Source organism: Schistocerca serialis, chromosome 4 (genome assembly GCF_023864345.2).
Source record: "Schistocerca serialis cubense isolate TAMUIC-IGC-003099 chromosome 4, iqSchSeri2.2, whole genome shotgun sequence".
NCBI classification, from domain to species: domain Eukaryota; kingdom Metazoa; phylum Arthropoda; class Insecta; order Orthoptera; family Acrididae; genus Schistocerca; species Schistocerca serialis.
The window spans coordinates 736,973,196-737,000,397 of NC_064641.1; the positions used below are offsets into that span (position 1 = coordinate 736,973,196).

Below are 27,202 nucleotides of genomic sequence, written 5' to 3' on the forward strand. Positions count from 1 at the left end.
CATCTGGGAAGATTAATTACTATAAAATGATATTAAAAACTAAGATAGCATAGAGAAAGATTCCACTCCCGATTACCTAGGACAAACAATCGTCGTTCGAGCAACTCTGGAGATAATATCGGTCTTCCTGTCCCCTAGCGAGCAGCGGAAATACAAGATGTTTCCATCAACATTTATAAGCTTGCCGACAGGTTTGAGTATATTTCTGCACAACATTGGTGAAATATATGTGATTCATGTCGTTCCATTAGCGTTGGTTATCCCTACCTCGGGACGATTCATGGCGTAGCCATTTTAAGATAAATAAATAGTGTTAAGATTTAACAATTGCTTGCTAAAAGCAAATAAAAAATGTGTTGTGGTTGGAGCGTGATTATTGCAAAAAACAATTTTGTCCTGACATGTTGTTGTAATTGTGATCTTCAGTCCTGAGACTGGTTTGATGCAGCTCTCCATGCTACTCTATCCTGTGCAAGCTTCTTACTGCAACCTACATCCTTCAGAATCTGCTTAGTCTATTCATCTCTTGGTCTCCCTCTACGATTGTTACCCTCCACGCTGCCCTCCAATGCTAAATTTGTGATCCCTTGAGCCGGCCGAAGTGGCCGAGCGGTTCTAGGCGCTACAGTCTGGAATCGCGTGACCGCTACGGTCGCAGGTTCGAATCCTGCCTCGGGCATGGTTGTTTGTGATGTCCTTAAGTTAGTTAGGTTTAAGTAGTTCTAAGTTTTATGGGACTGATGACCTCAGCAGTTAAGTCCCATAGTGCTCAGAGCCATTTTTTTTTTTTTTTTTTTTTTTTTTTTTTTTTTTTTTTTTTTTTTTTTTTTTTTGGTGATCTCTTGATGCCTCAGAACATGTCCTACCAACCGGTCCCTTCTTCTTGTCAAGCTGTTCCACAAGCTCATCTTCTCCCCAATTCTATTCAATACCTCCTCATTAGTTACTTGATCTACCCATCTAATCTTCAGCATTCTTCTGTAGCACCACATATCGGAAGTTGCTATTCTCCTCTTGTCCAAACTATTTATCGTCCATGTTTCACTTCCACACATGGCTACACTCCATAAAAATACTTTCAGAAACGACTTCCTGACACTTAAATCTATACTCGATGTTAACAAATTTCTCTTCATCAGAACGCTTTCCCTGCCATTGCCAGTCTACAGTTTATATCCTCTGTACTTCGACCATCATCAGTTATTTTGCTCCCCAAATAGCAAATCTCCTTTACTACTTTAAGTGTCTCATTTCCTAATCTAATTCCTTCAGCATCACCCGATTTAATTCGACTACATTCCATTATCCTCGTTTTGCTTTTGTTGATGTTCATCTTATATCCTCCTTTCAAGACACTGTCCATTCCATTCAACTACTCTTCCAAGTCCTTTGCTGTCTCTGACAGAATTACAATGTCATCGGCGAACCTCAAAGTTTTTATTTCTTCTCCATGGATTTTAATACCTACTCCTAATTTTGTTTCCTTTACTGCTTGCTCAATATACAAATTGAATAACATCGGGGACAGGCTACAACCCTGTCTCACTCCCTTCCCAACTGCTGCTTCCCTTTCATACCCCTCGACTCTTATAACAGCCATCTGGTTTCTGTACAAATTGTAAATAGCCTTTCGCTCCCTGTATTTTACCCCTGCCACCTTCAGAATTATAAAGAGAGTATTCCAGTCAACATTGTCAAAAGCTTTCTCCTGATAACGACGTCCTCTTGAGTAGTCCCCCCCCGGAGATCCGAATGGGGGACTATTTTACATCCGGAATATTTTACCCAAGAGGACGTCATCATCATTTAACCATACAGTAAAGCTGTATGCCCTCGGGAAAAATTACGGCTGTAGTTTCCCCTTGCTTTCAGCCGTTCGCAGTACCAGCACAGCAAGGCCGTTTTGGTTAGTGTTGCAAGGCCAGATCAGTCAATCATCCAGACTGTTGACTCTGCAACTACTGAAAAGGCTGCTGGGTTTGTCTGGCCTCTCAACAGATACCCCTCCGTTGTGGTTGCACCTACAGTACGGCTATCCGTATCGCTGAGGCACGCAAGCCTGCCCACCAACGGCAGGTCCATGGTTCATGGTTCATTGGGGGGGGGGGGGGGGGGGGATCCTGACATAGTTTCCTGTATTTGTGGATTAAAGCTAATGCACATGTATACAGCATGTGGATTAGCTTTAATGGGAACTGATAACAACGGCACGGTAGCCTCCGGTTCCCAACCAATCCTGACATAGTTTCTTGTATTTGTGGTTGGGAACCGGAGGCTACCGTGCCGTTGTTATCAGTTACCATTAAAGCTAATGTACAGGCTGTATACAGAATGTTGTGTGCATCCATTGTGTGATAGTTGTGCTGGGCAGTGCAATGCAGATCTAGAGACGCTGGATTCCGCAGGTTACAGAATCCAGACGCATTAACACAATAGCAACAGCAATGCAAACAATTAATGCCACAGACGACTTATACCAACACCGACTCAAAGGAAGGCCTCGGCGCTTGTTGGTGACGTCACGTCAGCTAGGCGCGGCGAACGCCAGGTCTGTTGCAGGCAGAAACGCCTGGGCGTGCTTATCACTATAAATGTCTTATTTTTGGACAAAATGTTTGGTATTGTTTTGGATTCTGAAGTTTTATTTAGATAAAAGATTTTGTTACTATCGTGAAGCTACAAATGAAGATCATAGTTCTGCATTACTGAATCATGTCGAAACAAACGTAGATCAATATGAGAAGATGCTTTGGCCCATTGCAAGCTTCGGAAATTTTACATCCAAGTAACTATATTTACTTGATCCATTTTGTTATCAAAACTTACCCCAACCCCCTTACAATTAACTCGTTTCTTTTAATTATTTATTTATTTTCGCTTGACATCGTCACTGGAAATGTGAACTAATTTACATGTGTAAATGTCCAACTGTTGCCAGTCATTAGATTACAGTCGTTTTCAATGAAAGGAATTCTAAACAGGAAACAAAATAGCTTCATACACCGAAAATACTGCTGAGCTTAAACTTTTTTAAACATGCACATTAGAAAAGATAAATATTCCCCTCTTGCAAGTGAAAGGAGAAACTTTATAAGATAAAAAATTTTATTTGTTAAAACAAGTATCTCTCTTTTGCCTCTTCTTCTGTCCCCCACCCCATCCCCCAACGTGTACAATCGCAAGATATTTCATTAACATTCAGTGCTCCTCACCCCATAGTCAACCAAGGTACCTAAAGAAGAGCACCAATATGTTCACAGTTTCTTGTAAAAGCGACCCAGTACAAACGTAACTTCCTCAGATTTACAAATAAGGCAAAGAAGCACGAATTCTGTTGCTGCTGGACCATGAAGCTGTTTTTGTATGTCAATCCTTAAAACAGGTGGAAATTTACGTTCAGGAGGACACTATCTGTTAAGAAGTGTAATGAATTGCATAATTAATTGATTGCAGAAATCTCTCAGAACAATGTTTGTTGGTCAATTACCGCCAATAGTTTCACATTTTCCTGTGTCACAGAGGGAGACACCACCATTATGCGTATGCCTGCAAACAGATCTGGCGTTCGCCGTGCCTAGCTGACGTGACGTCACCAACAAGCACCGAGGCCTTCCTTTGAGTCGGTGTTGCTTATACCCTCTCTCGATCAGGAACCATTGCAACGCTAAAAACCCAAGTATCCATATGCGCACTTGCGCCTCCATCGGACTTTTCCTGCCAGATGTTAGTGAGTGTGCAACTGTCGGCCGGCAGGTGGAGTCGCCGCCGCCGTCGATGCGCAACACGATCGAGGTGCCGGTGCTGGACGCGCTGTCGCCGCACCGCGGCTCCTCCAACCTGCTGCACCCGCCCAGCATCCTGCTGGAGCTGCCCGCCAAGTGCCTGTCGCCCATCACGGAGATGCCGACGCCCGTGCCCACGCCCATCATGTCTCGCCACGGCTCCTGCGCCGCGCTGCCCGCCATCACCCTCACCCCCAACGAGCACGACGACGCAGAGGTGAGGCCGCCGCCAGCTGCCTACTGCACGCTCGGCGAAAGAAGGTCCCTAACAGCTGTAGTGTGTTTGTGCGCCGCTCTCAACCAATCACGTAACGCGATTTTGTATATGTCTCTTTGGCAACGCCTTACTGTTGTTGTCGCTCTGTAAAACACTAATGTCTCGCCTGCAATGGTTTGCGAAACACAGTTGAAAACTGGCAACAACGCTGACAGCTGTCAGGGATCTTCCTTCATGGGCCCAATCAAGACATCACCAACAATGCCTGCCCGAACGTTCACAGAAAATCTGTGTCGATGACGTGATTGTACAATTGCGTGCGGATTCTCGTCAGCCCACACATGTTGATTGTCAAAATTTACAATTTGATCACGTTGGAATGACGAAACTAAAATGAGCTCTAAGATGGAAAGTAAGCGTTTCCGGACACATGTCCACATAACATATTTTCTTTCTTTGTGTGTGAGGAATGTTTTCTGAAAGTTTGGCCGTACCTTTTTGTAACACCCTGTATAAATGATCTAGTAGAAAGCATGGGACGCTCTTTAAGGCTGTTCGCAGATAATGTGGTTGTCTATAACAGAAGTAGTAACCCCAGAAGATAGTAACGATTTGCAGAATCGCCTCCAGAGAATTGACGAATCGTAAAGACTCTGGCAGTTTAAGATTTTTAGCATATTACGGCCCCGTCAGCAACTGTGATAGACTAATACATTGAAAAATTCGCCTCAGTTGCGAAAATTTTCTGGTTGTTTTGCAGGTTTCGGCTAGAATAATCTAACCTTCTTCAGAAGCATAAAATTACTATAACCACGTCGAATTAAAACTACTTAACTGAAGTCCAGCCCCGGCATCACTTCACCACCCGGTTCGACATGATACCACGGTACTATAGGTTTTAATTTTTAATGTTGGCTGTGCCGTACTCTGTCATGTTATAGTAATTTTATGCTTCTGAAGAAGGCTAGATTATTCTAGCTGAAACCTGGGTAAAGACCAGAAAATTTTCGCAACTGAGGCGGATTTTTCAATATATTGCTCTGGCAGATGACATTGAATGTAAATAAATGTAATCTATTTAGGAAAATAAACCCACTACAGTACAGCTACACTATTGAGAAGTAACCGCTGGAAACACTATCTACCATAAAATATCTAGGAGCAACTATCTAGGACGACGTTAAGTGGAATGACCACATTAAACAAACAGCTCAGAAAGCAGATGGCAGACTAAGATTAATAAGAAGACTCTTAAGGAAATGTAACGCATCCATAACGCATCCACGATGGAAGTGGTTTACAAAGCGCTTGTTCGAGAGATTCTTGAGTATTGTTCATCTGCCTGGGATCCCTACCAGGTAGGACTGATAGAAGATTTAGAAAAGGTCCAACGAAGAGTGTCGCGTTTCGTCACGGGATCGTTTAGCCGAGTGAGACCGCTAAGGAGACGTTCATCAAACTCCACTGGCAGACATTATGAGAGTGACGTTGTGCATCACGGAGAGATTTACTATTGAAATTTCGAGGGAGCACTTTCCCGGAAGAGTCGGACAACATACTATTTTCCCGCTCATGCGTCTAGCGTGATGAGCACGATGACAAAAATCGAAAAATTAGAGCCAATCCAGAGGCTTACCGACAATCATTCTTCCCATGCGCTATTCGCGAGTGGAATAGGGTTGGAGGGCTCAGTTAGTGGCACAGAAAGTACCCTCCACCGCACACCATTAGCTCGCTTGCCGAGTATGATGTAGATGTAGAGGAAGAATTAATGGAATAACACAGATGTTGCAGTGCTCACTATAACCAGATATTACACTGGTGTCGACGATGGACTGTGTCTCGTAACGTCTCTGTTCCGATCACGATCGATAATTCGGGACATACGGTATTCCTGTGCTGTCCTGAAAATTTCCTGAGTCTCTAATGGGTCATTATTCAAACAGCGCACTCTAACCTCATGAGAAGGGAATGAAAGGCATTGTACATATACGGTCTCTCGGTATAAAGTGCATGCTTCCACGTACTGTTGAGTTCGTAGCCCGTGTCCCTGCTAAAGTTGTTGAGACACGTTCCCGTTGCCACAGCCTCTTTGATGTTTGAAGTGTGGGCTTGAATCCGTGTCTGCTCAAAACTAGATTTCACAACGCTGTGTTCGGAAAAAGCAGGTTTTTATATATTTCTGTATCGAAGTGCTGCTCATATTCGGTACAGCTCTGAAAAACGGTTCGAACAGGCCTTACCATCAGGTTACTGTCATATTCACATGGAGTACTGTAAACAACTGGGACTTTGTGGTCGTGATTATCCTGCACAGGGCGTAATATACACTCTGATTTTCTTGCTTTACCGAAAGACGGTTTTAAAACCATGCCTCTTTAAGATTCGTACAGTTTTTTTTATGTTCTATAGAACGAAAGGAGCTTCGTGTATTGATCTTTGTGTTACTCGATGAGATATGGATTTGTTTTCCGGACACAGCTGTCTTTATATCACGTGCCCAATATCCGTTTTGTTTCAAAACAGTGATTAGACGGATTATTTGGGCACTTAAACGGTTCCTGTCAGATTTACTTCTGGCTCTATATATCAGAATCTTCATCACAGCTCTCTTTTGTGCAGGACGATGTAAATTGTGCCGGTTGTGACAACTGTCTGTCTGGCTCGGTGTACGATTCACCGAACGTCCATGCCGATCTTCCAGCTCCTCCTCAACTAGAAAGGCTAATAAGAGGAGTTTTCCTTCAGTTTGCATTCACTCTTTCCTGACAAGGGCTAGTACATCGTGAACATTTAACACGGCAAATCAGTCGTGAACGCCTTCATGGGTATACCGAACAAATTGTATCTTAAGAATTTTCAGTACTTCATGAACTCTTCACTTACCCCAGGTCTTCATTACAAACAAGAGTAATATTTTTCGATACGTCGTGATTCACCCTCTTGCTCGTACTTTTCCTCGTTAAATGGGTATCTCACAATCTGGATGGGACAGTGCATACGTCGTGCTTCTCTCCAGTATCATACCTAAAACATTAAAACCTATTCCTACACAGGTAGTAAACCACCAATCCCAAGCTAAAACCAGAATTTAAGCAAAAAGGAAGATCCATTTGCAGGAAAACGTATTTATCGTCACGACTAGTTTCGGCTCCTACGCCATTTTCATGAGGCCAGTTAGTTTTATCATCAACGGTCCTGATGTAAGTCTCTGCGTGCTCCGGGAACACGAGATTCAGCTTCCACTACCCTCGTCCACCTCCTTACAACCTCTACTCCTACACACACGCACACGCACACACACACACACACACACACACACACACACACACACACACACACACACTACGATACTCCAAAATACCTGCGAGTAAAAGTGGATCATAGACTCACGTTCAAAAATCATTGCCATAAAACAAAGTTTAAAGTATCTACCCGGAACAACGTCATCCGTAAACCTATTACCATCACCTGGGGCTCACAGTCAAACGTGCTCCGTACATCTGCCCTGGCACTACGCTTCCAGTTTGTCAGAATTCCACACAAGCCAAGTAGATGGACGCATTGTGACTGGTTGCCTACGACTAACTCCCGTCACCAAAATTTATCAAATTACGCGTATAGTGCCACCTTACATCCCAGAAGAACAAACCCAGAAAAGGAGGAAAATCGATCCCAGACACACACTGTTTGTACGAACCACAAAAACCTATGTTGAGGTCAAAGCGGAGCTTCATGCATACAACGTAAGCAATTTCATCAGCACCTTGAACTTGCAGAACAGAGCAGCGAAATACATTAACCGAAAGGGTTGGGGAGGCATCAAGGAGCAACGTGCTGTGGGCTTTCATCTGCTGTAGGTGACATGGAAGCCACTAAACCGATTGAACAACAGAGTGACGATGCAAGACAAACCTCATGAATTGGGGCTTCATGACTGAAGATCAGTTGTGTGAGTGCAGTGACCTTCTAACAATACCACCACTTGCAAAATAGGTTAGAAATAAGATTAATAATGTTGCTCACGCAGCATATGTTCGTTTTATCGGGCAACAACAAAGTTATTGACTGTGGATGGTATCGTCAGAATGGAAATAATGAAGTCACTGTAAAAAAAGTCATTAATTTTGGCACTTATCTTGAATGGATTCCCACGTAGATTTCGTCGAAATTATGGCTCATCTTGTTGATTCTAGGGTGATTGCACTTTGACCGCTAGAAGTTCCAGATCTGTATTTTAGCAATATTTGAAGACCTAACAAATGTGTTTTTCAGGAAAATCTTAATGATCAAACAATCCCAGATCAAAACAATGGTATGATAGAAATAATTTTTGACTTTGTGTTCACGATCCACATTTTTATTAAACTTCTTGTAAATTCACATATACTTCTTCTTAATTGTCACATCATCAAGAAAATAGTTTTGTATCAATCTTCATATATTTAATTTCCGCTTTAACCAAACACAAGACTTGAGTGTTCTTTTACAAAGCGCAATAACAACTTAACTTCTGCAAAGTGAAACAAAGACTGCTCTGTACGCATTCGCGCCAAAACGGTTACAAGTAAGTCAAAGATTATGAGAGTCTCACAGAAATGAATACACACAAGAACCATATCACTGTAATATACCGATACATCGGAGTACCTATACATTAATAAAACCAAACGTGAATATTGTCACAAAATATGTCTGTTACTTCGCAGAAAAGTAGTGCGATGTTACTGGTATCGAGATCTGGGGATGGAGTGCCGTAATGGTCACGTAAATAAAGAACCATTACAACCTGCAGGACCCACAACGTCTCCTGGTCGGCAGAAACCTTCCTGATAACTGCAGCACAGAAGATTGATATGCTGCAAGTGATAAGGTCATCAAGACAGCGGCGTTCTTGAACTTACTGTCTAATGTAACAGAAAATCAGCAATGCCCTGCAGAATTTTGTTATAGTTTTTATTACTCTGTATTATCTAGGTTGCAGACACGTAAAATGAAATAAACGAACAATAAATCGACATATCGCCAACTCCCCCCACTTCACTCTCCCCCTCCCCCCTACAAATACAGGAGTGTATCCTGAACACTTATCAATTTACGATATGGTTACTGCTGAAATAACCAACTGATCACTCCAAAATAATGTACAGGCCGAAAATGTTTGTAACAATAAAACGTTTTTATGGACAGGAATCTGTATATTGAGCAAGCAGTGAAGGAAACAAAAGAAAAATTCGGAATAGGAATTAAAATCCATGGCGAAGAAATAAAAAGTTTGAGGTTCGCCGATGACATTGTAATTCTGTCAGAGGCAGCAAAGGACTTGGAAGAGCAGTTGACCGGAATGGATAGCGCCTTGAAGGGAGGATATAAGATGAACATCAACAAAAGCAAAACGAGGATAATGGAATGTGGTCGATTTGGTCGGGTGGTGCTGAGGGAATTAGATTAGAAAATGAGACACTTGAAGTAGTAAAGGAGTTTTGCTATTTGAGGAGCAAAATAACTGATGATGGTCGAAGTACAGATTATATAAACTGTAGATTGGAAATGGCAAGGAAAGCGTTTCTGAAGAAGAGAAATAGGTTAACATCGAGTATAGATATAAGTGTCAGGAAGTCGTTTCTGAAAGTATTTGTATGGAGTGTAGCCATGTATGGGAACATGGACAATAAATAGTTTAGACAAGAGCAAAATAACTGATGATGGTCGAAGTACAGAGGATATAAACTGTAGATTGGCAATGGCAAGGAAAGCGTTTCTGAAGAAGAGAAATTTGTTAACATCGAGTATAGATATGTCAGGAAGTCGTTTCTGAAAGTATTTGTATGGATTGTAGCCATGTATGGGAACATAGACAGTAAATAGTTTAGACAAGAAGACAATAGAAGCGTTCGAAATGTGGTGCTACAGAAGAATGCTGAAGATTAGATGGGTAGATCACATAACTAATTAGGAGGAATTGAATAGGATTGGGGAGAAGAGGAGCTTGTGGCACAACTTGACTAGAAGAAGGGATCGGTTGGTAGGACATGTTCTGAGGCATCAAGGGATCACTAATTTAGTATTGGAGAGCAGCGTGGAGGGTAAAAATCGTAGAGGGAGACCAAGAGATGAATACACCAAGCAGATTCAGAAGGAAGTAGGTTGCAGTAGGTACTGGGAGATGAAGAAGCTTGCACAGGATAGAGTAGCACGGAGAGCTGCATCAAACCAGTCTCAGGACTGAAGACCACAAGAACAACAACATGGACAGGAACTGCTGTTTAATCATACTAATAACAATAATAGCTGATGTCCTAAATGAGCACCATATGGGATATAACACCTGACGCCAGACTATCATCATCTTTGGGGGTCCCCGGGGCAACTGGTCAGTAGTGAGTGACACATGTGCTTACTTACCCCCAGCAACTAGCGCCGCCCAAAGCCCAGTGGCAGAGTACGAACACGAGGCTGTCGGTGTGCCAGCAGAGCCGGCAGTCGTCTGGCGGCCGGACGTCGCCCGCCGCCGCCGCCGCTCCCGGCAACCCCACGCCTGCGGCCTCCGCGGCGCCGCCGCCCCCGCAGGCCGCCCCCGCCGTGTCGGTGCCCACGCTGTGGGTGCAGCACGCGTCGCCGCCGGCCACGCCGCGGGCACGCTCGCTGTCGACGACGTCAGCCGGCGCGCCCGGCTCGCCGCCCCCGCAGCAGCGCCGCCAGATGCTCAAGGAGCTGGACAAGCCCGCCTCCCTGGACCTGCCGTGCCCGCCGCCCATCATCACCGTCACCTGCAACCTCAGCGACCCCGACTCGGACGACGACGACGACGACGACGACGACGTGGGCGCGGGCGCGAGGCGGCGGCGGCCCGCGTCCGCGGCGAGCGCGGGGGGCGGCGGGGGCGGCGGCCCGTCCGGGCTGGCGCCGGCCGTGGCGCCCTCCATGTGCTACCTCAGCCCCTTCTCCATGTGCTCGCGCGCCGACCGCACCGCCTCCGAGTCCAACCTCAGCTCGTCCGGCTACAGCTCCATGGCCAGCCCGGGCCCGTCGCGCTGCGGCTCCAACAACCCGCTCTGTCCCAGCGAGGTGAGTACGCTACTCCCCCTTCTCCTTTCGACATGTTTTGGGCCACGTAACACGTTACTTGTGAAGCTATTGAAATTTTCCACGCTACTAAGGTAAGGCTCAAATGGCTCTGAGCACTATGGGACTTAGCTTCTGAGGTCATCCGTCCCCTAGAACTTAGAACTACTTAAACCTAACTAACCTAAGGACATCACACACAACCATGCTCGAGGCAGGATTCGAACCTGGGACCGTAGCGGCCGCGCGCTTCCAGGCTGTAGCGCCTAGAACCGCTCGGCCACTCCGGCAGGCACGAAGGTAAGGTCGAATGGGCTCCGCGGGTAAAACCAACATTTCATCCCAGTCTCCTCGTGGCTTCGATTCGTTCCACAGACGAAACGTTTCGTTAACCAACGAAACCCAGTCAATAACAGTTTAGCAGCGAGGAAATATTTAAAACTGGACATTCATGGCAGTGAAGAACTTACACTTTATATCATTATTCCTTGTTCTTACTGTCGGTTTTGGTCCTTTTTTTGCTTGGCCCACTGACACTAGTCTAACGCTCAAAAAAATCCACGTAGTCCTTGAGAATGGCGTTTTAGCTCCGAAAGGAGTTGCACTAAAGCAGAGAAATAAAATAATGTAAACAAAGAGGGCGTATAGATACACTACTGGCCATTAAAATTGCTACACCAAGATTAAATGCAGATGATAAACGAGTATTCATTGGACAAATATATATTAGAATTGACATGTGATTACATTTTCAAGCAATTTGGGTGCATAGATCCTGAGAAATCAGTACCCAGAACAACCACCTCTGACCGTAATAACGGCCTTGATACGCCTGGCCATTGAGTCAAACAGAGCTTGGATGGCGTGTACAGGTACAGCTGCCCACGTAGCTTCAACACGATACCACAGTTCATCAAGAGTAGTGACTGGCGTATTGTGACGAGCCAATTGCTCGGCCACCATTGACCAGACGTTTTCAGTTGGTGAGAGATCTGGAGAATGTGCTGGCCAAGGCAGCAGTAGAACATTTTCTGTATCCAGAAAGGCCCGTACAGGACCTGCAACATGCGGTCGTGCATTATCCTGCTGAAATGTAGTGTTTCGCAGGGATCGAATGAAGGGTAGAGCCGATGGTCGTAACGCTTCTGAAATGTAACGTCCACTGTTCAATGTGCCGTCACTGCGAACAAGAGGTGACCGAGACGTGTAACCAATGGCACCCCATACCATCACGCCGGGTGATACGCCAGTATGGCGATGACGAATACACGCTTCCAATGTGCGTTCACCGCGACGTCGCCAAACACGGATGCGGCCATCATGATGCTGTAAACAGAAACTGGATTCATCCGAAAAAATGACGTTTTGCCATCCGTGCACCCAGGTTCGTCGTTGAGTACACCATCTCAGGCGCTCCTGTCTGTGATGCAGCGTCAAGGATTACCGCAGCCATGGTCTCCGATCTGTTAGTCCATGGAACTGAAAACGTCGTCGAACTGTTCATGCAGATAGTTGTTGTCTTGCAAACGTCCCCGTCTGTTGACTCAGGGATCGAGACGTAGCTGCACGATCCGTTACAGTCATGCGGATAAGATGCCTGTCATCTCAACTGCTAGTGATACGAAGCCGTTGGGATCCAGCACGGCGTTCCGTATTACCCTCCTGAACCCACCGATTCCATATTCTACTAACAGTCATTGGATCTTGACCAACGCGAGCAGCTATGTCGCGATACGACAAACCGCAATCGCGATAGGCGACAATCCGACCTTTTTCAAAGTCGGAAACGTGATGGTACGCATCTCTGCTCCTTACACGAGGCATCAGAACAACGTTTCACCAGGCATCGCTGGTTATCTGCTGTTTGTGTATGAGAAATCGGTTGGAATCTTTCCTCATGTCAGCACGTTGTATGTGTCGCCACCGGCGCCAACCTTGTGTGGATGCTCTGAAAAATGGTTCAAATGGCTCTGAGCACTATGGGACTCAACTGCTGAGGTCATTAGTCCCCTAGAACTTAGAACTAGTTAAACGTAACTAACCTAAGGACATCACAAACATCCATGCCCGAGGCAGGATTCGAACCTGCGACCGTAGCGGTCTTGCGGTTCCGGACTGGAGCGCCTTTAACCGCACGGCCACTTCGGCCGGCTGGATGCTCTGAAAAGCTAATCATTTGCATATCACAGCATCTTCTTCCTGTCGGTTAAATTTCGCGTCTTTATGACGTCATGTTCATGGTGTAGCAATTTTAATGGCCAGTAGTGGATATTATGTACACTGACCGAAATGGAAATTGTTACACGTGTGCGATATTTATCAAACTTTGTGGGGTTGTTCATCACATGACGGTAATTGAATGATTAAACTTTCATTCCATACGGCAGTGATGTCCACCATCAGCAACAGTATCAGTTGTTACCCCTCGACCCCCCGGCACGAATACACTCTCGCTCTCGCTGCGGAATTGAAGGACATATCCTCCAAATGTCATGATGAGTAATTCCTTGCTAATCCTGAAACACATACTGTGATAGTTCCTGAATACTGCTTGCAGGATGTTGGTATAACAGTATACCTCTTCGCATCGCATCCAAGACATGGTTTGTTTATGACAAATCAGTCCGGATTTTGAACAGCCCGCTCCACTCCTTGGAGTGGAAAAAAAAATCAAGCCATGGTCTCCCCTATAGTTTATATCCCCCACCCACCGCCCACACCACACATACACACCACACACAAACACACACATACAAACGCAGAGAGACAAAGAGAGATGGTTCAAATGGCTCTGAGCACTATGGGACTTAACTTCTGAGGTCATCCGTCCCCTAGAACTTAGTACTACTTAAACCTAACTAACCTAAGGACATCACACACACCCATGCCCGAGGCAGGATTCGAACCTGCGACCGTAGCGGTCCCCCGGTTCCAGACTGTAGCGCCTAGAACCGCTCGGCCACTCCAGCCGGTCAGAGAGAGAGAGACTTCGTCCGTTATCAAACAGACGATTCATTGGTGCCTCACGATGTGCCCTGTCAACCGATCCCTTCTTTTAGTCAAGTTATGCCATAATTCCATTCAGTGCTCCTCATTAGTTACTCGGTCTACCCAGTTAATTTTCAGCGTTCTTCAGTAACATCAAATTTCAAAAGCTTCAGTTCTCGTCTTGTATGAATGACTTATCGTCCACGTTTCATTTTCGTACAAAGTCCACACTAACAACTGCAGAAAAGACTGCCTAACACGTAAAGGAAATTAAATTATCGTATGGCATTCAAGGCCGGGAGTCCTCGCCGAGCTGTACGTCTTTTCAGGTGACGTCACATTGGGCGACTTCCATGTCGACGATGATGAAATGGTGACGAGGGCAATACAACACTGAGAAAAATCTCCGACCTGGCCGGGAATCGAACCCGGGCCCTATGTATCACACTCAGACGCGCTGACCGCTCAGCTTTTCTTTTCAAAATCTTTTATTGTCCTAAAACACAATGAATTACAATGTTACACAAAAACTGATGTAAACTCACGGGATGTGACAATTAAATTTATATTAGATAATAACGAACTGCTCCTCTTCAGAAATGCTTTTCGTGCTGTAAGCCAATGTGGCCTTTTTTTTCTCTCTACTTCGACCATCAACAGTTATTTTGCCGCACAAACAACAAAACTCGTCTAATGCTTTCAGTATCTCATTTTCTAATGCAATTCCCTCAGCGTCGCCTGATTTAATTTGACTGTATTCCATTATGTTTATTTTACTTTCGTTGATATTGATCTTTATAACCGCGCTTCAAAACATTATCCATTCCCGTAACGTTAAGCACGCCAAATATCCGTCATGTAATCGCACCAGTCTCCACATATACAAATGACTTTTTCTTACGGTATAAATAAGTTCACATAAGGATGAACTTTCAATCAACATATTGCACACAGATAGAAATACTTTGAGTACCAGTTTTGTAACACTTTCCATATTCATCAGTGTGTAAGTTACAGTCAGGCACAGGCCGTGCGAAATGGCTGTCGACAGTGAGACGATAGACCTGCGATTACCAAAACTACGGTTCGGTTGTTTGGGTAAAATACATAAATGACGTAATAAATAGTAGCATTACCGGTAGTATTGGTAACACTGTTAGGGAAAGGAACGTAAATGAATGTGTGAGAGGGGAACTGGCAACAGACAACTTCTCTTTGTTTTTTGTTTGTTTGGTTGTTTTGCACATAACAGAACCGCACATCAAAAAAGTGGTTCAAATGCCTCTGAGCACTATGGGACTTAACATCTCAGATCACCAATCCCCTAGAACTTAGAACTACTTAAACCTAACCAGCCTAAGGACATCACACACATCCATGCCCGAGGCAGGATTCGAACCTGCGACCGTAATGGTCGCGCGGTTCCAGACTGAAGCGCCTAGAACCGCTCGGCCACACCGGCCGGCAACCGCACATGGTTCAGCGCTAGTTCAGTGTGTATTTTATGTTCTTACAAAATATAAATCGCATTTTATAACTAAAAGAAGTTAGCTGCTTGCGTAACTTACTCTCTTTTATGTAATAATTACCTTTGATGCAGGCACATTTTGCATGCACAAACACAAACAATCTATATATTATTGTTGTCATTTTGTACTCATATGGTTCAAATGGCTCTGAGCACTATGGGACTCAACTTCTGAGGTCATTAGTCCCCTAGAACTTAGAACTAGTTAAACCTAACCAACCTAAGGACGTCACACACATCCATGCCCGAGGCAGGATTCGAACCTGCGGCCGTAGCGGTCTCGCGGTTCCAGACTGCAGCGCCTAGAACCGCACGGCCACTTCGGCCGGCGTCATTTTGTACTCACCAGATTTTCTTGACCATGATCAAAGGCAAGAGTTTCCTGTTAGTATCGATAAGTTGCTTATGAATAACAGAAACATATTTTATATGAGCTCCACAAAGCACTGAAACGATGTTTGATGCTATTTTGTATTGAATTTTTTTTTATTTCTCATTTTTTGAAGAAACTGCATGTTGTAGCCCTATATGAAAAATTTGTTTTTTACCACAACATCCTTCTGTTTTATGTTACAAATCAACAAGTTTCGAATTAAACTTAATTAAACAATTACAAGTTCAATTTTCTATGAATACTGTTTATTTAAGTAACAGACTGGAGGATAACTACATAGAACAAAAATATTCTGTAGGCTACTCGGCCCTTTATACAGGGTGTCCGAAAAGTCTTTCCTTGATTACATAAATTGATAACTTAGGCTAGAAGTAAGATACAAACATGAATTGGTATCTAATTGCTTACAAACTATCAAAGTTTTTCTCACACATCAATAAACTCCCACATGAGCTCCCTTGGTAGCACGTAGCACATCTAGGCGATATTCAATTTCCGTCCACACATTAGCCAACATCACTGGAGGGATCGATTCAACGACTGTGGTTATCCGTTGTCGCAGGGTTTCAAGATCTGGTACACGTGTTCGGTAGACCTCGTCCTTGACATAACTCCATAAAAATAAGTCTAATGGGGTTATGTCAGGAGAGCGTGGAGGCCAAACCGTTGGCCCATCACGACCAATCCATCGCCCAGCAAAGGTCATATCGAGATAGGCACGGGCATCCAAACCCAAATGAGGCGGTGCACCGTCTTGCTGAAACAAGACATCTGGGTGATACTGCAGCAGCTGAGAAACAGCATACAGTTGCAACATGTCCAGATACACTGCAGATGTGATGGTAGTCTCATCGAAGAAGAATGGCTCGATAATTCGATCGTGCAATAGCGCGCACCAAACATTCACCTTTGGACTGCCTCTGTCGACGTGTACTGTCATTGGGCAACAAGGCCTGAACGATTTGCACTTTGCATGCACGTTGCACTTTGTATGCACGAAACAATAAACGTTCGTTTAAGAAAGTCATGGAGAGAGCTTTTTAGCATCTGTACTTCACGTGAGGCCCTGCGCACCGATTTCTTCGGACTTCGCAGAAAAGACTGCCTTACAGCGTCCACCCTGTCTGCTGAGGTTCTTGGTCGACCAGACCTCGGAAGGTCAGCAACCGATCCTGTGTTCTTGAACTTTTCATACCAGGCTTTAATGCTCTTGACATCAGGTGGATTCCTTCCAAATGTTGCCTAGAAGTGTCTCTGCACTGTGGTTGGTGCTCGTGTCTCATAGTACCACAGGACACACTGTGCCTTCTCCTGATTGGTTAACATGGCTTTCTGGGCACTGCACCTCATCCACTACCTACGTACTGCGAACCTAAAACAGAAAAAAAATTTTGATAGTTGTAAACAATTACACACAAGTTTCATATTTGTATCTTACTTCTAGCCTGTAATCAGGGAAAGTCTTTTCGGCCATCCTATATATCTACACCCAGTTTCTATACATTTCACCATTTCCGGCTTCTCAGGGAAAGACACTGATGGCATACGCAAACAAAGCGATCAAAATGAGGTAACCCCTAAAAGGCATGCAATACACCTAACGTACACATAACGCAGATACAATAGTAACTGACCAAAGCTACTTGGAAAACTACCGTAATCTACTTTTACTTAGGATAGACTTGGGTAGTTTCACAACTGTAGGAGGCGAGTGTTTTGGCAGACGGACGAGCCGCCGCCCCCCGGCCCCGGAGGCCCCGCGCCGCCCTCCTCGGGGCAGACGTCGGCGCGGCGCGCGTCGCCGCTGCTGCTGCTGCCGCCCGCCGGCTCGCAGGCGCCGCCCACGACGCAGCTGCGCCACCTGCACACGCAGCACGACGCCGCCGCCCTCGTCCTGTCTCCGGACGCAGACGCCGGCGGCGACGGCACGCCTCCCGCAGGCGCCAGCGGCGCCGCCCCCACCGCGGCTGCGGGGGCGGTGGCGGGCACCTGCACCACCGCCGGGGGCGGCAACGGCACCGCCACGGGCGCCGGGGGCGGCGCCTCCCCCGGCGAGGCGGGCTGCCCGCGCGCGCGCTCCGACTCGGAGACGCTCTCGGACGACATCTTCCTCGAGTCCAACGACGAGGGCATCGGCACCGACCACATCGACGAGAAGATCGAGGAGGGCGAACTCAAGAGCGCCAAGGAGCTCGAGGTACACACACCTTCATCTCTAGCTTCTACAACTGTCATCCGCGTTTTATTGCCCGATTAAAATTACATGATGACACTTCACGCATTGTGAGGTACTGAATGGGTTAAGGGGGGTAGGGCGTCAAACGGGCCGACTTGGAGCAAGAGAGTCGCCACAGGACATTTTAATTTCTACTGTCTATACTTTTACAAATAAATTCGTAAAACTTTGTCACCGTGACAGGGAAGGATTGAGGACTCACACTCATCGCAGTGGAAGTTCAAAAACGTAGCAAAATACCTTTTTTTTACATGTGAAACTTCATCATTTTTTCACTTATTACTGGCTTCATTTGTTGCTATAGGTACACTTTTCTTCCTAAGAAAGAGAGATTCTTCGATGAATTTTTCATAGCATACAAACAGTAGTTACAGGTGTATGAAACTCTATAATTTTCCAAATCTATTAAAAAACTGTGGAAAAATTGAGATAATTAACTACAAAACTTGAATTTTTTCTAAACGTGAAGTTTAAAATGTAACAGTTCATTCATTTTTTCATAAATTAAATAACTTCTAGAGTTTCATACACCTGTAACTATGGTTTGTATGCTGTGCAAAAGTCATCGAAGAATCTATCTTACTTAAGAAGAAATGTGTACCTGTAGCAACAAATGCAGCCAGTAGTAAGTGAAAAAATGATGAAATTTCACATGTAAAAAAAATGTGTTTTGTTACGTTTTTGAGCTTTCACTCCTATGAGTATGAATCCTGAATCCTTCCAGGTCATGCTGTTAAAGTTTTATGAATTTATTTGTAAAAGTATAGACAGTGGAAATTAAAATGTCCTGTGGTGCATCTACTGCTCCAAGTCGGCCCGTTTGACGTCCTGCCCCCCTTAAACAAACGGTTTCGAACGCGAGGCATATTTTTTTATTTAACTTAGGCATTTGATTGTGTTGATCACAAAATATTGCTCCAGAAGTTGGACCATTATGGAATACGGGGAGTAGCTCACAACTGGTTCACCTCCTAATTTAGCAGCAGACAACAAAAGGTCGTTATTCACAATGTTGATAATAGCTGTGATGTGGGGTCTAAGTGCGGTACAGTCAAGCGGGGAGTGCCCCAGGAATCAGTGTTGGGGCCGCTCCTGTTCCTTATTTATATAAATTATATGCCCTCTAGTATTACGGGCAACTCTAAAATATTTCTGTTTGCTGATGTTACTAGCTTGGTAGTAAAGGACGTTGTGTGGAACACTGGCTCGGTTTCAAATAGAGCAGTACATGACCTAAGTTGTTGGCTTGTAGAAAATAAATTAACTATAAATCACAGTAAGACTCAGTTTTTATAGTTTCTAATACACAATTCAAGCCGGCCGGAGTGGCCGTGCGGTTCTAGGCGCTACAGTCTGGAGCCGAGCGACCGCTACGGTCGCAGGTTCGAATCCTGCCTCGGGCATGGATGTGTGTGATGTCCTTACGTTAGTTAGGTGTAATTAGTTCTAAGTTCTAGGCGACTGATGACCTCAGAAGTTAAGTCGCATAGTGCTCAGAGCCATTTGAACACAATTCAACAAAACCTGACGTTTTAATTTCACAGAATGGGCATATGATTAGTGAAACTGAACAGTTCTAATTTCTAGGTGTTCAGATAGATGGTAAGCTGTCGTGGAAAGCCCACATTCAGGATCTTGTTCAGAGACTTAGTACTGCCATTTTTAATATTCGAACGGTATCAGAAGTGGGTGATTGTTCGACGCGAAAATTAGTCTACTTTGCTTATTTTCATTCGCTTATGTCGTATGGAATTATATTTTGGGGTAACTCTTCCCATTCTAAAAGGACATTTTTGGCTCAGAAACAGGCGGTTCGGACAATAAGTGGTGCAAGTTAATGAACCTCGTGTCGACCCCTGTTCACGAGTCTGGGTATTTTGACATTGGCCTCTCAATATACATATTCCTTACTGTCATTTTTTGTTAACAATATTAGCTTATGCCCAAGAATAAGCAGCTTTAACTCGGTTAATACTCGGCAGAAATCAAACCCGCATTTATCGATTGGCGACTCCATGGAGTGCTGTGTGCACAACGACCATACATGTTAAATTAAAAGGAAGGTCAGCGTTGGCCGTAATATTGATGTTTTATTGATAGCAGAACCGAATTTCGATCACTTAGTGATCATCTTCAGTGCTGTACAAATTGAACTCAGAGACTGGTATCAAGTTATCAATAACCAAAAGTGAGAAGCGATCACAATTGACGGACGGACTCTAAAGAGGGTTGTGACACGAAATAAAAGGACGACAGCGGGAGAAGTCAGTGCAGAACTGGAATCGCTCTCGCGAACCCTGTCACCACCAAAACAAAACGAAAGGAGATGGGGATCCAAGGCGAGCTGGAATTCCAAAACCACGAATCAGTGATGCAAATGCAGGTAACAGGAAACCGTGGACTATGGAGCAATGGAGGAAAACTATTTGGTCGGATGAATCTTGTTATGCACTGCTTCCAACTTCTGGCCGAGTTTACGTTCTATGATTGAACATGGTGGTAGTTCAGTGATGATTTCGGCAGCCATATCGTGGTATTCCATAGGCCTCCATAGTTACCCTGCAAGGTCGAATTGCCGCCAAGGATTATGTGACCGTTTTCGTTGGCCGGCAGGAGTGGCCGTGCGGTTCTAGGCGCTACAGTCTGGAACCGCGAGACCGCTACGGTCGCAGGTTCGAATCCTGCCACGGGCATGGATGTGTGTGATGTCCTTAGGTTAGTTAGGTTTAAGTAGTTCTAAGTTCTAGGGAACTGATGACCTCAGAAGTTGAGTCCCATAGTGCTCAGAGCCATTTGAACCATTTTGAACTGTTTTGGTTGATCAGATCTATCTTGTGACACAATGCTTGTTGCCCATTGGTGATTCTATGTTCCAAAGTGACAGGGCCCCTGTTCACACACACGCATCATCCACAACTAGTTTTGCGAGCACGAGGATAAATTGTCACATTTCCCCTGGCAAGCCATAGTCACCGAATCTCAGACTCTGCAGTCCACTTTGGAGAGAAGGATACGTGATCGCTATCCATCTTCATCATCGTTACTTGAGATTATTTTGCAGCAACAGTGGTCTATAATTCTCTTGAAAACCATTCAGGACCCGTACGTTTATTTTCAGAGACGACTGGAAGCTGTTTTGAATGTCAATGGTCTTCCTACACAAAACTGGGTATGGTAATGTGCTGCGTTTTTGGTGTTCCCACATTTTTGTCGACCCTACGTATAAGGCCAACGACACTGAGCCTGGTGGTGCCGGCAGGTGTTCATCGGGAAGGAGCTGGTGGAGTCCGGGAAGACGCTGCTGGGGCTGAGCGCGAGCCGGTCGTCGCTGCAGCTGCCCAGCATCGTGGTGCACGGCCAGGAGCAGTCGCCGTCGCCCGTCAGCTCGCGCAGCGACAGCCCGCTCAGCGAGAAGGCCGCCAACAGCCTCGCCCTCGGCCTCGTGGGCTCCGGAATCGCCAGGCTGACGCGCGGCGATTCGGACGGCCTCTACGAGTGCGCCACGGCCGGCGCGCACGCCACAGAGCTGCGCCCCAGGAGGTCAGTACACAGCCGCACGGCACCAGGCAACAGTTGCTTTGATAGTGGAGGGAAGTGTGAGGGGCAAACGGTTTAATTCATATTTAACTGGAAGACGGCAGAAGATTGAAATTAACAGTACAGATAGTCTGCAAAAATCAGCGGATTCTTCTAACTGGGAAGTCTTCAAGAAAGGTGTCCCACAGGGTTCAGTCTTGGGTCCCATATTGTTCTTAATATACATTAATGACTTGCCACTCTACAGGGTGGTCCATTGATCGTGACCGGGCCGAATATCTCACGAGATAATCGTCAAACGAAAAACCTACAAAGAACGAAACTTGTCTAGCATGAAGGGGAAACCGGATGGCGCTATGGTTGACCCGCTAGATGGCGCTGCCATAGGTCAAACGGATATCAACTGCGTTTTTTAAAATGAGAACCCCCATTTTTTATTTCATATTCGTGTAGTACGTAAAGAAATATGAATGTTTTAGTCGTACCACTTTTTTCGCTTTGTGATAGACGGCGCTGTAATAGTCACAAGCGTATGGCTCACAGTTTTAGACGAGCAGTTGGTAACAGGTTTTTCAAATTAAAATTCAGAACATAGGTACATTTGAACATTTTATTTCGGTTGTTGCAATGTGATACATGTACCTTTGTGAACTTATCATTTCTGAGAACGCTTGCTGTTACAGCGTGATTACCTGCAAATACCACATTAATGCAATAAATGCTCAAATTGATGTCCGTCAACCTCAATGCATTTGGCAATACGTGTAACGACTTCCTCTCAACAGCGAGTAGTTCGCCTTCCGTAATGTTCGCACATGCATTGGCAATGGACTGACGCATGTTGTCAGGCGTTGTCGGTGGATCACGATTGCAAATATCCTTCAACTTTCCCCACAGAAAGAAATTCGGGGACGTCAGATCCGGTGAACGTACGGGCCGTGGTATGGTGCTTCGACGACCAATCCACCTGTCATGAAATATGCTATTCAATACCGCAACAACCACCCACGAGCTATGTGCCGGACATCCATCATGTTGGAAGTACATCACCATTCTGTCATGCAGTGAAACTTCATGTAGTAACATCGGTAGAACATTACGTAGGAGCCGCGCGGGTTTGGGACGCGGTTTTAGGCGTCATGTCACGGACTGCGCGGCCCCTCCCGCCGGAGGTTCGAGCCCTCCCTCGGGCATGGGTGTGTGTGTTGTTCTTAGCATAGGTTAGTTCAAGTAGTGTGTAAGTCTATGGACCGATGACCTAAGTAGTTTGGTCCCTTAGGAATTTACACACATGTGAACATTACGTAGGAAATCAGCATGCATTGCACCATTTAGACTGCCATCGATAAAATGGGGGCCAATTATCCTTCCTCCCATAATGCCGCACCATACATTAACCCGCCAAGGTCGCTGATGTTCCACTTCTCGCATCCATCGTGGATTTCCCGTTGCCCAATAGTGCATATTATGCCGGTTTACGTTACCGCTGTTGGTGAATGACGCTTCGTCGCTAAATGTAACCCGTGCAAAAAATCTGTCATCGTCCCGTAATTTCTCTTGTGCCCAGTGGCAGAACTGTTCACGACGTTCAAAGTCGTCGCCATGCAATTCCTGGTACATAGAAACATGGTACGGGTGAAATCGATGTTGATGTAGCATTGTCAACACCGACGTTTCTGAGATTCCCGATTCTCGCACAGTTTGTCTGCTACTGATGCGCGGATTACCCGCGACAGCCGCTAAAACACCTACTTGGGCATCATCATTTGTTGCAGGTCGTGGTTGACGTTTCACGTGTGGCTGAACACTTTCTGTTTCCTTAAATAACGTAACTATCCGGTGAATGGTCCGGACACTTGAATGATGTCGTCCAGGATACCGAGCAGTATCCATAGCACACGCCCGTTGGGCATTTTGATCACAATAGCCATACATCAACACGATATCGAACTTTTCCGCAATTGGTAAACGGTCCATTTTAACACGGGTATTGGATCAACGAAGCAAATACCGTCCGCACTGGCGGAATGTTACATGATACCACGTACTTACACGTTTGTGACTATTACAGCGCCATCTATCACAAAGCGAAAAAAGTGCCCCAACTGAAACATTCATATTTCTTTACGTACTACACGAATATGTAATAAAATGTGGATTCCTATTTTAAAAAATGCAGCTGATATCCGTTTGACCTATGGCAGCGGCCGGCCGGAGTGGCCGAGCGGTTCTAGGCGCTTCAGTCTTGAACCGCGCGATCACTACGGTCGCAGGTTCGAATCCTACCTCGGGCATGGATGTGTGTGATGTCCTTAGGTTAGTTAGGTTTAAGTAGTTCTAAGTTCTAGGGGACTGATGACCTCAGATGTTAAGTCCCATAGTGCTCAGAGCCATTTGAACCATTTGAACCTATGGCAGCGCCATCTAGTGGGCCAACCATAGCGCCAACTGGCTACCGCCTTCAAGCTAGACGAGTTTTGTCCTTTGTAGTTTCTTCGTTTGATGCTTATTTCGTGAGATATTTGGCCCGCTCACTATCAATGGGCCACCCTGTATATTCACGAAGATGCAAAGCTAGTTCTTTTTGCTGATGATACAAGTACTGTAATCACACACAATAAACAAGATTTGGCTGACGAAACCGTAAATCAAGTCTTTCAGAAAATTCTTAAGTGGTTTTCTGCAAAGGGACTCTCATTCAATTTTGTGAAAACACAGTATACACAGTTCTGTACAGTAAACGGCATAACACCATTCATAAAAATAATTTTTGAACAGAAGTCTGTTACTAAGGCAGAATATTCAAAATTTCTGGGTGAGAAGAAACACATTGATGATCTGCTGAAACGTTTAGGTTCAGCTACATGTGCTATTAGGGTTATTGCAAAGTTTGGTGGTAAACAAATCAGTAAATTAGCCTTCCATGCCTATTTTCATTCACTGCTTTCATATTGTGTCATATTTTGGGGTAATTCGTCATTAAGAGAAAAAGTATTCATTGCACAAAAGCGAGTAATCAGAATAATATCTGTAGCCCACCCAAGATCATCCTGCAGACATTTATTTAAGGAACTCGGGATATTCAAGTACCTTCGCAATACATATATTCACTTACGAAATTTGTTACTAATAACCCATTCCAGTTCAAAAATAACAGCAATGTGCATAGCTACAACACTAGAAGAAAGGACGATCTTCACTATTCTGGTTTAAGTCTGACTTTGGCACAGAAAGGGGTGAATTACGCTGCCACATAAATCTTTGGTCATTTACCAAATAGTATTAACAGTCTGACAGATAGCCAATCAGCATTTAAAAATAAATTAAAAGAATTTCTAAATGACAAAACCTTCTCGGTAGATGAATTTCTACATATGAAGCAGTAATTGTAAAAAAAGAAAAAAATTACATCATGTAAAGAAAACTTATGTTAAACTGACAAATTCCACATTATTACGAACTGTCGTATTCATGATCTATGGAATAAGTATTAATGTAATGTAATAGAAAGGCACAAAGATTTGTATGCAGTAGGCAGGTTGAAATGTATTCACGATGTAGCAGCATTGCGGATATACAGACACTTGCACAAGAAAGGTACATAGGACAAAAAATTAGTCAGTACACTAGATATTTTCACGCTAATATTGTTTAACATTATCTCTGTATTGATAATGGCCTCAGTTTGCCAAGGATTCCTCAGATATGCCATTTTCAGCTGAAGCCACTCGTTGATCATTAGTTCTCGCAGAACTACCGAATAATGGGAGTGTTGGCTCCTCCATTTCACCCGCTGTTCTGAATAGTCCCAGACGATTTCTGTGGGATTAAGATCAGGTGATTTAACGGTCCTATCGCGTTACGACAGGCTGACATTCTGTGACTACAGCTTTCCTCATCTTAGGGGTGTTTTAGCATTCTCTCCATGAAGATATAGAAGAAACGACAACAGCAGGCCACGAAGAATGCTGAAATAAACATCCTGGTTCATGTTGATAGTAAACTAAAAAAGTGGACCCAGGTAAGAAAAACTGCCCCAAAACATAACAAAACTACCTCCACCCTAAACTACATTTTCCAAGCCCTGTGAGTTAAAAGCTTCACTGAGCGGTTTGTGCACTCATCGCCTTGCATTATTTGAAGAGAAACAAAACAGTGACTCGTCGAACCACACCACGCGCTTCCAGTTAGTTACAGTCCAGTTTCTGTGTTGTTTGCCCCACGGAAAATATGCAAGTTTATGGGCCTTTAGGGATGACCCGACTCCAGATGTCCATTCCATGCAATTCCCTTCGCGATGCTCACTCAGAAGCTAGTAGCAATGACCTTCATTTATTGAAGCAGCAATTACTTTGGGGTTTGCAACCGTTTGTTGTCGGTAACACGTCACACACATCTCTGGTCCTTGTAACATAGGATCTATTTACGACCACTGTTGTCACTCCGTGTTACACGGCTACAAGTGGAACACCATTCTTTTCTAGACAAAATGGATAGCCCTCATTGATAACCAGCAATAACGCAACTTCATTCGCGGTGTGGTCCACGGGTACCTCCCAACACGACAGCTCGTTCGCAGCTTCTTTCTGTGTTAATCCCTTACAAGCGACTGGCTGCAACATAATCTGATCAGAAGTGTCCAGATACCTATTAGTGGACATTAATGTGGGTCGTGTCCACCTTTACGACTATTTGAACTCTGCTGGGGAGTCTTTCAATGAGATGTCTGAATGCCTGTGGAGGGAAGACAGGAGATTCTTCCTCAACAGCCGAAACCAGTTACAGACCATCACCTCACGGATGCTGCTTTGTGACAGGGAACATTGTCGTTCTGATACAATCATCGTCTCCGAAGTTTTCCTCCATTGTACACAGCACACAATGCTATTAAATGTGTCTATACCCGCCCGTCTTTAATGTTTTCCGAGGTGCAGTAAGAGGACGACCTCACTGTTGGCCCTACACATGGTGGTTGATAACGTTCTCCAGGCCTTTGTCGAGTCCAAACTGCTGCTTCGGGCTGCAGCAGGATACAACGCGATTCATCACTTCAACCCACTCGTGCCAGTCATCCACTATCCAATGGCTTCGCTCTCTGAACCACCTCTAGTGTTGCTTAGCAACGACTACACAAAAGTGTGGCTTATGAGATGCTGCTCGGCCATTTTATCCTCTTCTTGTATCCCCTTCTTTTTAACTCCTTACACATGATCATTGTCTTAGCTGGACTACTAGTAGCACTTTTGAACGCACGGATGTTTCCTTCCGCTGATATCAAGCGATTTTTTCCAAGCAGCAATGCTCGGCGGTCCCTGTCCATCTATGAGGTCTCGATGGACTGTGTTTAGCGTTGGTTCTCCCTTCGCTTTTCCGCTTCACAGTCACAACAGTCGACTTGGGCAGCTTAAGCAGGGTACAAATGTGTCTGACGAATTTTTTGCTCAAGTGACATTAA

General features: G+C 44.9%; 1 protein-coding gene across 1 annotated transcript in view; it reads left to right on the top strand.

Moving 5' to 3' along the window:
• Nucleotides 1–27,202, top strand: part of LOC126474735 (uncharacterized) — a 575,439-nt gene that overhangs the window by 493,104 nt on the left and 55,133 nt on the right. Inside the window, exons 25-28 of the mRNA XM_050102214.1 lie at nucleotides 3,754–3,999; nucleotides 10,690–11,067; nucleotides 17,698–18,171; nucleotides 21,470–21,750. Of these exons, the coding sequence (XP_049958171.1) occupies nucleotides 3,754–3,999; nucleotides 10,690–11,067; nucleotides 17,698–18,171; nucleotides 21,470–21,750 (1,379 nt within the window). The remainder of the gene's footprint in view (nucleotides 1–3,753; nucleotides 4,000–10,689; nucleotides 11,068–17,697; nucleotides 18,172–21,469; nucleotides 21,751–27,202) is intronic.